The sequence below is a fragment of the Scophthalmus maximus genome, chromosome 7 (assembly GCF_022379125.1).
Source record: "Scophthalmus maximus strain ysfricsl-2021 chromosome 7, ASM2237912v1, whole genome shotgun sequence".
NCBI classification, from domain to species: Eukaryota; Metazoa; Chordata; class Actinopteri; order Pleuronectiformes; family Scophthalmidae; genus Scophthalmus; species Scophthalmus maximus.
The window spans coordinates 14,483,558-14,498,779 of NC_061521.1; the positions used below are offsets into that span (position 1 = coordinate 14,483,558).

At 42.4% G+C, this 15,222-nt stretch overlaps 1 protein-coding gene across 6 annotated transcripts in view; it reads right to left on the bottom strand.

The window, feature by feature from the left end:
• Positions 1 to 282: 282 nt before the first annotated feature.
• The window catches only part of scaper (S-phase cyclin A-associated protein in the ER), a 54,496-nt gene continuing 39,556 nt past the window's right edge, over positions 283 to 15,222 (bottom strand). For 5 of the 6 annotated variants that reach the window (XM_035641235.2, XM_035641238.2, XM_035641240.2 and 2 more), the window contains 7 exons: positions 14,183 to 14,406; positions 12,395 to 12,550; positions 10,115 to 10,349; positions 8,493 to 8,642; positions 2,308 to 2,499; positions 1,458 to 1,506; positions 283 to 1,135 (listed from right to left, as the gene is read on the bottom strand). In XM_035641235.2, coding sequence (XP_035497128.1) covers positions 1,038 to 1,135; positions 1,458 to 1,506; positions 2,308 to 2,499; positions 8,493 to 8,642; positions 10,115 to 10,349; positions 12,395 to 12,550; positions 14,183 to 14,406 — 1,104 coding nt within the window. In that variant the 3' untranslated portion in view covers positions 283 to 1,037. Of the gene's footprint in view, positions 1,136 to 1,457; positions 1,507 to 2,307; positions 2,500 to 8,492; positions 8,643 to 10,114; positions 10,350 to 12,394; positions 12,551 to 14,182; positions 14,407 to 15,222 lie in introns of those variants that run through there. The other variant, XM_035641241.2, reaches the window with a different exon arrangement.

The window sequence follows — 15,222 nt, forward strand, 5'->3', positions numbered from 1 at the left end:
AAAGGCCGAATTGATGCTTTTGCGGTGGACCAATTTACATTTCAACCTTTACCACTCTTTTTTGAATGTAGACTATACACTAATCCAGTGATCAGCACAGGGCAGGTACAGGGGCTAATGGCTTCCTTAGAGCCGCTCGATTTAAATTGTTGGTGTCCAAACACAGACTGTGAAAAGTTTCTTAATTGTTTACATCTGAAAAACATATTTTCCTTCAGGCGGTCAGACTGCAAGGGCGTCAGTGTGGTTCAAATGTAAAAGTCACACAAGATTGAGATCCAATCAAGGCATTTCTTTTTTTTTACTACAATTTATAGAAATCCATCAACTCAGCACATGTCTTCAACATCAAGGGTTAATGAGGACCTGATGGAAAGAAACTCGCTACAAAGCCAACTTTGTGAAAATCGAGGAACAACAATGCAATAACCATCAGTATATTACTTTACACGGTAAAAGGCAAATAACTCAAAAATTATATCAATTTCAAGTGCCTCTTAGCAGGGAAGCAAAAAGTGAAAACACAACTGTATAAATTGCAATCAAGGCAGGTCATGTAACATACCTGACATAACGTTAACAAGAGATAACATCCCAGTTATTCACATTCAAAACTGAGAGAAATACAATAAATTAACACAAATATTACTGATGAAAATGTTAAGCAAACTGAATTACAGTAGGATTACATTATTTTGTCACTCCTGTGAAAACCGATCCATTTCTATCTACAACACAAACAAGTTTTGTCTAGATATTACACGGAAGAGATGTGTGTGTGCTCGAACAACAAAATAATAACAAAATAAGACATTATGTGCAAATTCCTCATCAATCTAAACGGATGAACCAACATGGGTATCGGCTTCACAATCCTAACATTTGACAAAGTCTGAAGAACACAACACAATTTACCCATGTGTCCAATCAGAAAACAAAAGAACAAATTCCTCATCAACATCTCCACATCGCAGTCTCTCCCCCCCCCCGTAGTGTTTACACTGTGCTGGTCCACTCTGAGGACAGTGGGCCGTGCATCACTCCTCCTGCTTCTTGAGAAAAAACTGCAGCGCCGAGTCCCACTGATCTCGTGGAAAGCGGTTGGACAACTCGCAGAAGTCCAGCATCTGGGAAACTTTGCACAGACAGAAAACAACATCTATGTTATACAGCGTGTTCAACACAGATCCTTAATCCTTAAACAAGCAAAAAATAAATAAAAATCTCACAAAAATTCACCGGAGTAAGGTCAACATGGGTTGAAAGATAAACTTCATGACGAAAAATTGTTATTCATGCATTACTCAATTAAATAACAATATTACTGGAATTAACTGGATAACCTACATGTGAAAATTAGCCATCGTAAATATCTTCATAGAATTCAAAATATGAAATCAATACAAGCCATCCGTTCTTTTTGTCATGCATTTGATGAATTCATCAGAACAACGTACCTCCTTGCTTTTTTTTGTTGTCCGACTCTTTCTCATTTGCGGCACAATCCTGGGTGAAGTAACAAGAGGCATTAATGCTAACAGACGTAATGTGTGTACAATTTTAATAGTCTTATTTAAGATTAAATAAAACTATTGAGGGGAAAAAAAACCCAAACAACAATTTTTTATTAATTTTATTTAGACCAAAATTTACAGCCGCCATCACAGATTAAATTGTTTACCAATCAAACTTGTACAAACAAGTTTACTTAGCAGAATGAGTGATATCGAACCGTCCCGGATCGCGTTGTTTCACTCCCAGGAATGCTCCTGAGGTCAACTCAACAATGAGGGCAGCGGAGCAGGACGCCATGCATTATTGCTTTGTTTGAAAGAAATGACAATGGCTCGTCTCCCTTTGAATGGAAGTTAATCGGTGTCTAAACAGTGGTGGTTGCGGGGCGGTGAGGGGGCGTGTTGGTGGAAGAAGATGAAGGAGACAAGCTGTTTACTGGGGGTTGAACCGGTGGCAGGTAAATCCACTGTGAAGGAAGCCAACCTGCCTGTTACAAAGTCACCACGTTCATCAGCTTTCACAGACAAGTTTCCCTCTAGACTTAGTTTTATTTAAAAAGGTATTAAACTGTTGAGGCCAAAGAGGATGAAATCGATTATTAGTATGTTTTTGAATCCATTATTAACATTAGCATTGAAAGAAAGACACCTATTTTTAATTGGGCTGCAACACTCCCAAGTTTTGTGGTCCTGATATTTTAATCACTGGATTATGTTTAGTATGTAAATGTGTCCTAACACACAGAACATGTGCGTCCATATACTGTATTTGAGGCAATGCTCCTGTGTTTACCTGAATGAACGTAGCCAGCAGCACGCAGCTCATCTCCTGCTGCAGGATGACCTTGTTCTGAGGGTTGTTGTAGCAGGCCGAGATGAGGGAGGGGAAGAGCACTTTGATGAGGCGCGGGTGGCTGAAGTACTGGAAGGGTAGCTGACACAGTTTCTGCAGCACGCTGGGCTGGCGGCCAGACTGCACTATCACCTGGAACACACAGGGAGCAGGGCCAGTCAGTCACTGGGCCAGTCAGTGGCACTGCTGGTTGTAAATCACCGGCCTGTGCCCCTCCCACATGTAAATCTGCCACTAAAACAACACACAAAAAGCCATTAGGAGGAGACCTGGGGGGCACAGCCTCCCACCGCACAATTACAGGCTATAAAACACATTGATGGGATGTTTTGTTCTGCCTTTGTACCAACAGCAATAGCAGAGCTTCTGTAACATAAGAGGGGAAATGAGAAATGTGAACTCATGTCATTATCAGAGGTGAAAACCTCACTTTCAAGTTTTGTGTTAAGCTCTTTAAGCAACACTCGGCTGGGGGAAAAAAAAAATCACAGAGCTGATGCAGGAGTGAAGCTCAGGTTGAAAGGACAATCTTTGTGCAACAGGGGTGGTAGGTGAAAAGGCAGAGTGAGCAACAGTCTGGCCACCCCCACTTCAAGAAATGAGCAATACCATTAATGGTATTTTCACCTCGGTGACATCCTGCTCTCCATCACAGCCCGTCACAGCCGGGCCACCAGTATTAAAACCACATCTGTCCCAGACTCGTTTGATTTGAAAGGGGACTGCTGCAAAGGACGGTGTCCCAGACTCATGCTCCGGTCGTCTCTCCTAAGCCTTTTAGAGGACCGAGGACCAAGTACCTCTCTGAGAGCAAGAGGCTCGGAAGTGAAACAAAGCAAGAACACCAGAACGCTACTTTACAGGTACCGAGTACAGGCCGGGAGGCTTAACGCCAATGGAAAGCAGAAGGGCAGAGTGAGGTCCCCGGGTCACGGTGACATAAATTTTCCAAGATTTACAAGATTTTAAAAACATGCTCTCTAATACTCTTCCATTGGCTTCCCCTTTGATAGTGCACTCCAACTTTTAGCAGCGGGATAAACAAAGCGATAATTCTCTGCTTTTATCAGTTCAAGGTGAAGCTTCTCAGAGCTGCCCTCTACAGCGGCGTTCAAAGCGACACAAAACAGTGTCATTTCCCATCATCGTTTGTTTAAAGAATCCATATGAACAGATCAAAACAAACTCAACGGTAATACATTACAAACACTTAAAAGCGTGGAGAGCAGCGCATTTGTCAGCCTGTAATGGAAGTATTAATTTTTGAATCTGTGAGAATCATTTCCGCTCTGGTGATAACGGTATAGCAATCGTCTTGAATACGCTATAAATACATGAGTGTAACAGTGGAAGGACAAAATCCCAAGTTTCACTGACTCAATGAGTGTTTTTCACAAAGGAATGTGGGACTCACTGGACAAAGTCATCCAGCGAAGGAAGGGGGGGGGGGGGGGGGGGGGGCTCTGGTTGTTTTCAAGGTAGAGCTGCTTATTTTCAGCGCATGTAGTTTTAGCTTGTTCATGCTATTTTCCACTAAGTCCTACAATATCATATTTGTCTTGTCTATTGCAACACTGCAAAAAGACAAACCGGCGATGGGGGGGGGGGGGTCCTAAATGTATGCAGCTAAATTGATTAGAGAGCCAAAATCATGATTCTGCAAAAGCTAAAGAATCATTCATGTGTTTTAATACGGGACATTTATGGTTTAGGTGTCATAATTTAACACTAGCAAGTGTTGGATGTTCGAGCCGGGGCTCTGACGAGATCCAACCCACAAATCACCCAGCGATCTCATAATCCTCGACTTTGCACAGTTCCATCTTCCATCTGCCTAAACAAATTGTCCACTCTCAAGTGCCTGACGTAGGAGGACATAAAACAACGCCTGGTGGCAGCGGCGAGGGTCTGGAGGCAACAAAAGAAAATGAGTCCCCCGCCAACTTTCCACGCCTCTACCAGGTGAAGATCAGCACCAGAGCCCGAAATGGTTTCCAACGAGAAATTTTGCCGCGGCGTTACTTCTCCCAGTCCAGCTGAAGTATCTGCAGCTCAAAGCCTGACATCATAAAACTAACAACAAGCATCTGAACACATACATCTGGCCCGCGTAGAACACAGGCCCTGTAAAAACTCAAGTGTCCTGAGCTGCTCTGTTCTTCCTTAAGTTCAGAGGCCTGGCACTTTTTTTTTTTAAACAGTGCCGAGTTTTTATGACGCTTCCATTACATAACATCCTCACTGTCCACAATTACAACAAAGAGTGTGTAAAGTTAATGTTCTGAAACGCAAACAAAATTCCTGGGAAAACCCAGTGTTGAATCGGAAACTAAAGTTAAAGCAGATTTGAGAGCGAGAGCGGGGGGAAAAAAGTTGTCATCCAGCCACGCAATAAAGAATAAATCACAAATAAGCAGAATTAGTTTGGATGCAAGAGACTAAAGCACTGCTGCATGAGGTAATTTTTTTTTATTAATAATCAACTGTAAGATATAACTGTCTGATATAAATTTTTTTTATCAGATTATATATACATTTTTTTTAAAGGAGAGTTATTGTAGCGTCTAGACAGGTCAAACACCTCAGCACGCACCAACATCAGAGCAGACGCTCCATCCATCTACAATATAAACCAGATCTGTCGCAGTAGAACGGCCTCACTGATAAGACGAGCAGAGCGGCAGACAAACAACTGTTTAGTGCTTCTTTACAACATCTACAATGGCTCATTGAGTCACGCAACAGGACACATGTAAATTGCCTTTGGACAAGGGGATGCTCGCGAAGCAGACATTGACATAGACACACCAACTTGACTGTTGGTTATCCAAAAAAACCCCCAACTAATAAAAACCTGCTGTTTACACATTAAAGCTTAATAACTCTTTATTTATCTCTGTGAGCTGACGCTGTCATTCCACCGCAGATCGTACTGCAGATAATTCTGCTCTAAAACTAACTGACAACAACAGCGCAGACAAATGGAAACTTCTCACTGAAAGCTCTGCGTGGATAAAAGTGTCCTCCGCTTCAATTTGAGTGTGTTGGACCTGCGTTCAACCTTGAAGCAGAGTGTAAATCATCAACCGAGCTAACAATCAGGACCGCTGCTGCCAGTCAGCGCAGCAGAGTGCGTCTGTCTGCGTTACTCTGCCTCTGTTTACTCTGCTGGGTGATCCAGAGTGTGCATTCCCCAACGCTGGCTCCCCATGGTCTGCACGAGCTGCACTTACCCTGCAGGCAGTGAGCGCTTGGTTGTCTTGGCAGTAATGGACTGCTGAAGGGAGCGTTTCAACATCAGGTTAACAGGAATTACAGGCCCAAAGCTTGGCTTGGGCCTGCGGGGCAGAGGAAACGCCCTCGTAGAGAAGGGGAAGAAGAGGAATGACCCCCACATATCAGGCTCTGGAGGTGTGCGTGTGGGATGTTTAGTCCAGAGACAATTCAAAGTTCATGAGATGCTTGTTGATATAAAGAAAACAGCTTATTAAATTTAGTCACAGAGGAGTCTGGTAATATCAGGAGTCGGTGCAGGGAAAAGGTCAATACACTACCTGAAATTACACCCGTTTCTGTGTGTGTGTGTGTGTGTTATGAGGACAACTGCATGTGTGTGTTTTGCATGTGTAGCTCAGTCTGCTGGCAGGTGTGGTCCTATTTTCCATGTACCAAAAGTTAGTTTTCTTAAGGTTTTCCACACTCGGAAATTGCTCGCGTTTCTCTGAAAAGCAAGTGGGAAGTCAGGCGGGTTAACATGTCAACAGTTTTAAAATTACAGTTCCGTCAGTTCAAAGACTCACCAGATCATCACTGGGAGTGGGGATGAATCACAAATGAATCACTGTATCTAAAGACAAGGAGATTACCGGAACATATCTCTTCGCGGGGAAAAAAAAATCAACCTGTTACACGTCAGTTAAAAGAAGAGGATTTATTTCTTCTATTTTTTTTTTGTATGTTTCTTTAGGCGCACCCAACAGACAATGAGACATATGGCAACATGGCTGTGACCCCCATGAGCAGAGACACTTGAAAAACACACAAGCCTACATATGTCACTCTCCCAATAGCTTTTTGTGTCATTAGGTGAATTATTCATGCCCACGGAGCAAAGGGAATACATCAATACGTATGGTATGCTATGGTCTGCTTCAAATTTCTACTTTGAGAAGGCATTTTTAAGCATATTATAAAAATAGATATATTTAGAGATTCATGTTCCTATAGCTGGTGTGCCGACAGTGAATCAGCAGCAGTCTCTACGTCCGCACAAGCCTCGGGTCGGTTTGCTTTTGTGTCCTGCCAATGCTTACATTAGCTTGAGAAAAGCTCAAGCTGCTCCAAATATTCTCCTTAACGCTGTCCATCTTGGTGCAGAACCGAATGGACAAATTCCAGGAACTGGACCACTGGCACAGATCAACTTCGTGTGGAGGTTGTGTAGGATCTTGTTTCCTGACCTTCTCTCTCTTTCTTGTTTTTTTTTTTTTTACTAAATTACATTTTTAAACCCCAAAGCAAGGTATGTGATTTTTTGGTGCTTTTCTCTATATATTGTTCTCGGCAGTACCAAGGTTGCAGAGGAATGACGGATTTTGCATCAAATTAGCAACAAGCAAATGTTTTTAGGCAACCACGGCTGCTCTTTCAATGCTGCTGTGGCAGCACAAAGACAAATCATCTATCACCGACGTAATTTAATCATCGGTCTTCATTTAATCATTCAATATAATATGCAAATTGTATCTACGATGACCAACAAATGCTAATTCTGTACATCATAATAATTAAATTGGACAGGAGCAGAGAGGAGAGCTTAAGTGCCATAGATCGGACGAGGAACCTTTAATTAGAAGTCAAAAAAATTCAGCAAATTAGAATAAGTAATCAGCCCATAAATTGTTGCGATCGCAGTTGGCTGCGACGCCACGAACTTAAATAAAATATCATAGGTTTGAGCATGAAGCTGTGGCTGCTGCCTGTGTGGGTCAGGTTTAACATAATCAAAGCCCAGTCAACTGTAGCATGGCTAATCAGAGGCCCGGTAGACGGGCCATGCATGACAGCCAATTACACAGCAGCCAGGTCTGCTTCTTCACATCCAGCTCACTTCAATCAAGCCCCATAAGTATTTGTAACACCGGGGACGGCACGCAGCCCTGCTTTACCACGATCGAACAATGGCTCACTCTGTAGGACAAAAGACGACACACGAACGTCGAAAGCAGGAAGGTGCCACGGCATGACTCTTTAAACAGGTGCTTTTTGTTGCCATTACAAAACTACACCCCTTTTTCTGACAAATAATACATGAGCAAAACAAAAGTAAGATGACACGACCAGGCCCCGTTAATTCAACAGACCGCTTTTCATACTGGAGAGCATTAAATACAACTTGTGCTGCAACAATTAGACGATTAGTAGACTGACAGAACATTAAACTCCTGTTGAAGCAGTTGATTAATTGTGTTAAGTAGTGCCGAAACAAATATATTAGTTGAGTAGAATGACAGAAAATTTACAGGCAATTATTCAGATAACGGAACAATCATTTCAGTATTTTTTTTGGGAAAAAATATTAAATAGTGAGTCCAATATTGGAGTCCATCCTCCAAAAATATGAGGATGTATTTCTCAGTTATATGATAATAAATCAAATATATATTTGGATTGTTTTGATAAAACAATTAATTTGAAGACATCAAATTTACCTATGGAAAAATATAATACATCATTTCTTTAACAAAATGTTGCAATTAGCAGCAGTTGCGTTTAGTCATTTATCAAGTGAAATTTAATAATTAAATAATCTATGTTACCTTATGTTTACAATTAATATTAATGTTTTTGACTGTTGCCCTTCGAAATAAAGACAAATAAAATACACCTCTTTTGGTAATTGAGAACTTTTGGCATTTTACACACTGTTGAATACAACAATCAATTGACAAATCTTGCAGACTGGTTAATAACAAAAACAATTGTAAGTTGTATAAATATATATATATATATATATATATATATATAATTATAATATATATTTCAATGTTTAGAGTTGCTTGGTTTGGTTAAAGTGAAATATTTTACATTTTTGTGCAGTCATCGCATGGTTCAATGTGGTTTACCTGGTTGTCTGGGTGGTTGACGGTGAAGTATCCCACACAGGTGATGACTTCATGCAGCAGCTCTTCAGAGGAATGCTGGGAACAGTACCAGAGCAGGGAGCTGACAATGTGCCGGAAAGCTAGAGACAGGCCCTCAGCTCCTAGAACAGACTGGCAAGTCACAGATGTAGCATGTCAGTGCGTTCCACAGTGAAATAACCATAAATTGTCTATGATTGGGATTTCAAAGAGCAACAATATTACAAAGTAATAAACTGTTGTATGTTTTGCTGGTGGGAACATACATGGTCTAACAGAATAAGCAATTCAAGCGGTGTCCCACCATAAAACACCCAAATCCCGCTTAGAGATGAGATGCTAGACGCAGCTCACAGACAGTATTTATTAAACACGTCAGTGTGACAGAGCACCATAAGATCACCACAACTGCACTTGAAGTTTGGGTGTGTTAGCATTGAACATCCATAAACACAGTACCTGAGAAGCTACACATTATTTTCAAGAATTAAAATCTACCCATACCAGAAATTAACAACATTTCATGGACCATGTGAGGTGTCAAACTAAAAAACAAAAACTAAATGTATTTAAGAATGATTTCATATATTTAGATAAAAAAAAAAAAAATCATGTCACAGTCTGAAAGGACAAACAGCAAAACCACTCCGAGCTCGGAAGGAAAAACTTCCTTTTCCAGTTATTTTCAAGGATCACAGATTTGTTGCAGTATCTTCTGCCAACATGCAACAAACCAAATACAAGTTGTGTAAACTGCAAAGGACCCTTTTGAGATTCCAGTCTAAATGTCTCATTATGAGCTGATGCGGCAGAAAAGTGAATTAATGCTCTGAATTCTAAGCATACACTCACTACAATAAGTTTTAGTCTGTGCCGTGAGGTAATGTGAAACACAAGGTGATTATAGCTCCTGGACAAAAAAAAGAAAAGACACGTTATTTAAAATGTTCATAAAACTCCTGCAGCGAAAGCTTTCATATCCAGCTGTTTTGAGTTGCCCGAGTGTGCCAGGTCAGAGAGAGGAAGCCGCTTCAAAGTAATTACCGCGAGACATTAAAATAATTAACGCTTGCTCTTGTGGCTTTCCGTCCATGCGGTGACTTAGCACTGTGAAGCTGTTGCCCTCTCCTCCTCGGGGTGGGTAATGTACAGCCCAGCGTACAGTGATAATCACCCCGCGCTTCATCCTAAAGGCTGACCCACCAGGATCTATTCAACCCCAGCAACTGACCTGGGGTCAAAGGGCACCGGCGTTTATGTCCACAGGTCAGCCTTGTCCCGAGGAGGGTAACTCCTCTTCTAATGGATCTCAACAAAGGAACTAGCATCTATTTGATCGTATATACAGATTTATTAAATCCAGGAAGAATGATTAAAATATTTGTAGCCATTTGTGATCAGAGTCAAGTCCCTTAAACTGCTCTTTTAGCTGTTTATTCAAGGCTATCAGCTCTTCTACCTACGAACAAAGATCAAATGCAGAATACAAAAAAATTTATGTCTAATCTTCTGTCACCAATGCACAAGCTCTGCTCGATCTAAGGAATGTTTTTTTTATTTGTGCCAGGTGAAAATAGATAATATTTAGCATTTATTACAAATACCTGGAAGGCAGATAGGTCAAGCAGGGCAAAACTGTTGAGGAAGCGGATGCCTTGCACAGCCACCTGGATGACCCCAGGGCCGTAGGGCTCCTGACTCTGGGAAGCAGACTCTGGCGAGAAGCTGTGCAGCAGGATACAATACAGTGTGTGCACCACTCCCACCAGGTCTGTGGACTGCAACAAGGCCGTCAGTCCAGTCGGGTCCTGGCGTTTATTGTCAAATATACTGGGAGCACTGCAGAGTAAGGTGGGAGGGTTGTTAATGGTCAAAACCAAAAATAAGTGGGAAAAAAAACATTTACAAATACACAGATATTATTGTAAAAACACTTTGTAGCATTTATGTCTTTATTTTGTGCCGTTCGGCAGTTGTCAAGAGAGACTGACTTTGTTTACTGCTGCGGGTGGAAGTGCACCAGGTTTAAAATCTGTTGCATATTGACATCACCTCTTAGGTTCACTCTTCACGTGCTTCTCTTTTACTTATAGAATAACCATCTTCTTCTTCGCATGCAAGGGGGGCTTCCAATACGTTTCACTTTTCGACTCTACTGGTAAAAGCCACTGCCAGCCAGTTTATGGCTGCAGATGAAGAGTGGAACCGTCAAAATCGCGTCTTCCACTCCCCACTGCAGCTACAGTAAACATAGTAAAGCCATGACGTGAAGTTCATGGCACCGACTCAAAGCTGGCAGATCATATTGAGCCGCCTGACAAGGTGCTGAGTGCCTGGGCGCATTTAATCAAAGCCGCCTGAAAGGATTCAAGGTGTTTGTCTGGCTCCGACAAGATGCAACCCTGTTGGTTGAAGGGATTGGTAACATCATCCTTTCTTTGTACCTCACGTTTAACAACAAAGCAAAGGATACCGCTGATTCGAAAGAGAGGAATTACAAGCTTGACAGTATGGAGAAACGGCTCAACTCAATAAGTGACATAAAACCAACCAGTCTGGCATCCAGGCAGGAGCGTTTTCTTTGTTTAAAAAGTGAATTTGTCATGGTAGGAGGTCCAAAATATTAACATTTAGATGATGAATCTGTAAATTAATATCCAAACACTTTAGTGTCAGCAGGGTTGATGTGACAACACATTCGGCAGTAAGGCATTATTTGACCTCAGAAAGAGGAAGGATGAAACGCCACAGAAAATGTAAGTAATTAATCCAATAATCAAATTTTAGGTCACAATGCAGAAGACTCCTGTGAAAACACTGGGCTAGTTCAGACACATAACTCAGGACTACCGCAGCAGCACCAGCAATGATTTGCAGCCCTTTAGAACGCAGGGCGTGTGACCTCTGGATGGAAGCTACAGTGCATGCCGATACTTGATGTTAGCCAACAGGCTCTGCGTGAAATATGCTGCTAGGCTAGAACACAGCCTCCTAATGCCATTATAATCCCCTGACAGAGCAACTGGCATGGCCAAAGTATTCTACAAGCGCATTGAGCGCTCTTATAAATGACATACAGAGAAAGTTGGCAGAACGAGGCTTGTTGGCTGCTGTGTTGACCGTGGTTTCTTTAGACCTGCGAGATCAGACAATGTGTTTTCTCACAGATATTCAGTGACAAACATAGTTCAACTGTAGCCGTTTTCTACCGGGCTGTTCCTGAAGCACCTTGCGGCTGGTGCAGCAGCACAGTGGGTGAAACGTAAAAAGCACTGGCAAGGTCTTGGAATAATGAAATGTTAAGAAGTTCGGTTTTTATGGCTACCTCGATCCATTGTAAGAATTACATGCGTAAAGGTTATTCCACTTCAACTTTTATTGTAATGCGTGACATAAAAGCATATCTGGATCAGCTACCATGGTCAACATTTATTTTCCTTTTAGGTGAGGAATTGTGGTGCTAATGTCCCTCAGCGTGTCTGTGTGCTTAGCCTCTGTCAGCGGCGCCACTGAACCTCTCTTAGTGGAGGTCACCGTAGCACACATGGGTGGGCCCCCCCCCCCCCACCTCCCGCTGCAGGCTAAGGTTTATGGTGAGTGACAGAGCGCTGGGTCAAGTAGATACCTATCTCTATGTGCAGTAACGACAGCTTAGCCAGCTAGCTGGCTGGAGGAAACGACCTGCTGGCTGATTGCAGAGGAACCACAGTCTTTGTTTGAGTAACCGTGAGCCAGTCTTTATGGATCCTTGTGACATTTAAGAACTGACAGTGACTGAGTCTCGGTCATTAGATGCAAAGAGAGGCTGGTGTGTATTTTTTCAGAGGAAGATCAAAAAGATCACAGAGACGTTTAAAAGTGTATAAAATAAGAGACATGCTCACCGTCCGGTCACGACAAAACACAGCTTACACATGCTGTGCAGCAGAGTCGAGGCCTGCTGGAGGAAAGCAGACATCTTGGGCTGCTCGTCTACAGGACTTTGGACCGACAGGAAGCACCCGTACAACTTGTCAATCAGACCCATGTTTACTACATAGCTGCAAGAAAGAGAAAAACATGCAGTGGTCAATAGCGGGGTTTTTTTTTCTTCTTCTTTCCGAAAATGTTGAAACAAATTTACCACGGGTGACTTACTTTATAAAAAAGCTCATCTCACAGGCAAACAAAGGCCTTTACTGTGCGTACTTCCACAGCACTGCAGCTGTAGGCAGATACCTTACCTAAGCCTTCCACCCCCTTCTATTACTGTGATATCTCCAATTTGTCTTTGCCAATGACAGGTCTCATGATCATGTTCCCTGTAGTCTTTCAGTCACAAATCACTGCTAATAGTGTCATTAGAGTGCTGTTTTGGCCCCTGTGCCAGACCAGCTCTAGGCCCTTGACAGTCTGCTGACCTGGGACCTTCTTTATACAGCTCAGGTGTGCCTGCACCTCCAGGCTGAGCTCAGGCACAAAATCCAGCGAGTGCCGCAGTTGCCAATCAAAGCTTTTCGAGTCGCCGATATGGACACTGTTCCTCATCTTTTAACTGTCTAGACTATTTGCCTCTTTCACATACCTTTTTTGCTAGAGCTATCACTCACCGAGTCCTCGTCCTCTCAAAACAGGTGATTATGACCATTTCCACAAGCCACTGCAGGTCATCTGACACTTGAACCAAGTCCCATTGTTTAGACTCGATCCTCTTCCACAGCTTTTCTTGGGTTGAAAGGATCTTTCCTCACACTGACTGCTCTGTTAAATGCCTGCTCGCCCATTTGACAACCGGCTTGGTGGTCGAACTCATTCCTTCACATCTCAACATTTGAGCGTGGATTGGAAACATTAATGACAAGGATGGGGGACTAAAAGCACTGAAAGCCAAACTGAGAAACTGGTAATGAGAGGAGAGGAAATGATGAAACTCTTTCTTTGTGATATATGGGTTGATATAATGGGAGAGTGTTGCAAAAGCAAAAAAATGTTTTGATCTTTTGTCCTTCCGCACTGGCGTATACATTATACAAGGCAGTTGAGGTAAATCTTGAGCTCGTACTTGGGATTACCAGCCTGACGATACCATTTTTCTCAGGCCCTCCCCTGTCTCCAGGGTTACGACTGGGTCAGTGGATGAGAGTGGTGGGCCTGTGCAGCTGCTCCGTCCAGATGAATCATTGCTTGTGGGAGGGATGGTGGAGAGACTGCACTCTTCCACGAGGCTTCAACAGGCTGGGCCTGCCTTTCCTCACAGTCCACATTTCTGCGACACAGCACCGACTCCTACAGCCTACATAGCCTCATAGCTCGCTCAAACACCAGGTTCAAGGGGACCTTTCAAAGCTTTGGAAGTGATCTTTGTTTATGCTACTTTGTACCCCCCCATAACGGATTTTACTTGAAATGTGGAACTAAATGTGTGGAAAAAGTAGAAGCTGGAAGGATGCCAGAACACACCGTCATTCTCACACAACTCCCATTCTAATGAGAAAACCAGTTGGACCATTTCCAAGAGATTTGACATTTTGTCAGCCTATTCTTTACATTAGGTCGGCCGTTGAGGGAAACAGAGGTTGACCAACTCTCAACCCAGTGAAGAGGAGTGGAGGAGGGATGTAATGCTATGAGAAAGAGAGGTGCCATGTAGGAGGAGGAGAAGCAGTTTGGGAGTAGCACTGGAAGGAAAATACCTGATTAGGTCTTGCGTGCGCGTGTTGAAGGACTCTGTGGCAGTCTTGACCTTGGCATCCGGGGAGGAAATCCATGTGTTTTCGCCTTGTCCAGACTCTGAGAGATATGGCCACAGGGACCCCAGGATGGTCGCGATGGTCTGTAGCAGGCCTGTCGTCAAACCCTCAAAGACCTGTTTGTTCACACTGCGCCCAAAAATTGACTCGTTGTCTGGGACATAGAGCTGCAAAAAAAAAAAGAAAAAAAAAAGACTTAAAACAAGGTGGACTACTAACAAAATATTGAGTAATTAATACACCCGTGTTATTTGCATAACTTGGGTTACTGCTTCTGTGATAAACCCTGATGCCGACAGGCTGATACAGAAATATGAGAACATCCGAAAGACATTAGACAAAATATCTACAGTGCAGAGAGATAAACAGAAACAGGGCAATTTAACCTTCAACATGCGGATTACAGCAAATGCAGAGGCATGCTGGGCTTTTCCTACAGTTTTGCTTCATTATAGAATTTAGTGATTAATTATTTCAAAGCTTTAGGCCAAAGGTTGGTAGAATCCTTGTGATATATAATGACTGCAATTATGGTATATAGTTGAGGCACACCACATGAAGGCGCTTTGGGTCCATGAAAAGCGCTTTATAAATTAAATATATTATTATTATTAAAAGCTGGTGTAGACAAGTAATAATGTACTATGGACATCGTGACTAGATGGATTAAAATAAAAATACGGCAGAAGAAATTAGACAGTGCAATTAGATGACCATTTTGCTTATTCACATTTCATGAAATACACAAGCACAAGTCCAGGTTTAAAATATAGTGCTGCTGCTAAAACCTTCTCATTTGGTCTAATGGTTGGGGTGAATGCTGACAGCAAAGGTAAATCCACCGACATTCTCCACAAATCTAATTAAAAGTGGACATGCTCATGAGGCGGCACTACCCCCACTGCTTTACTCTATTGCTCACGCATACCAGAACACAGACACACACATTTAGAAATTGTAATTTAAAATCACAGCTCATCAAA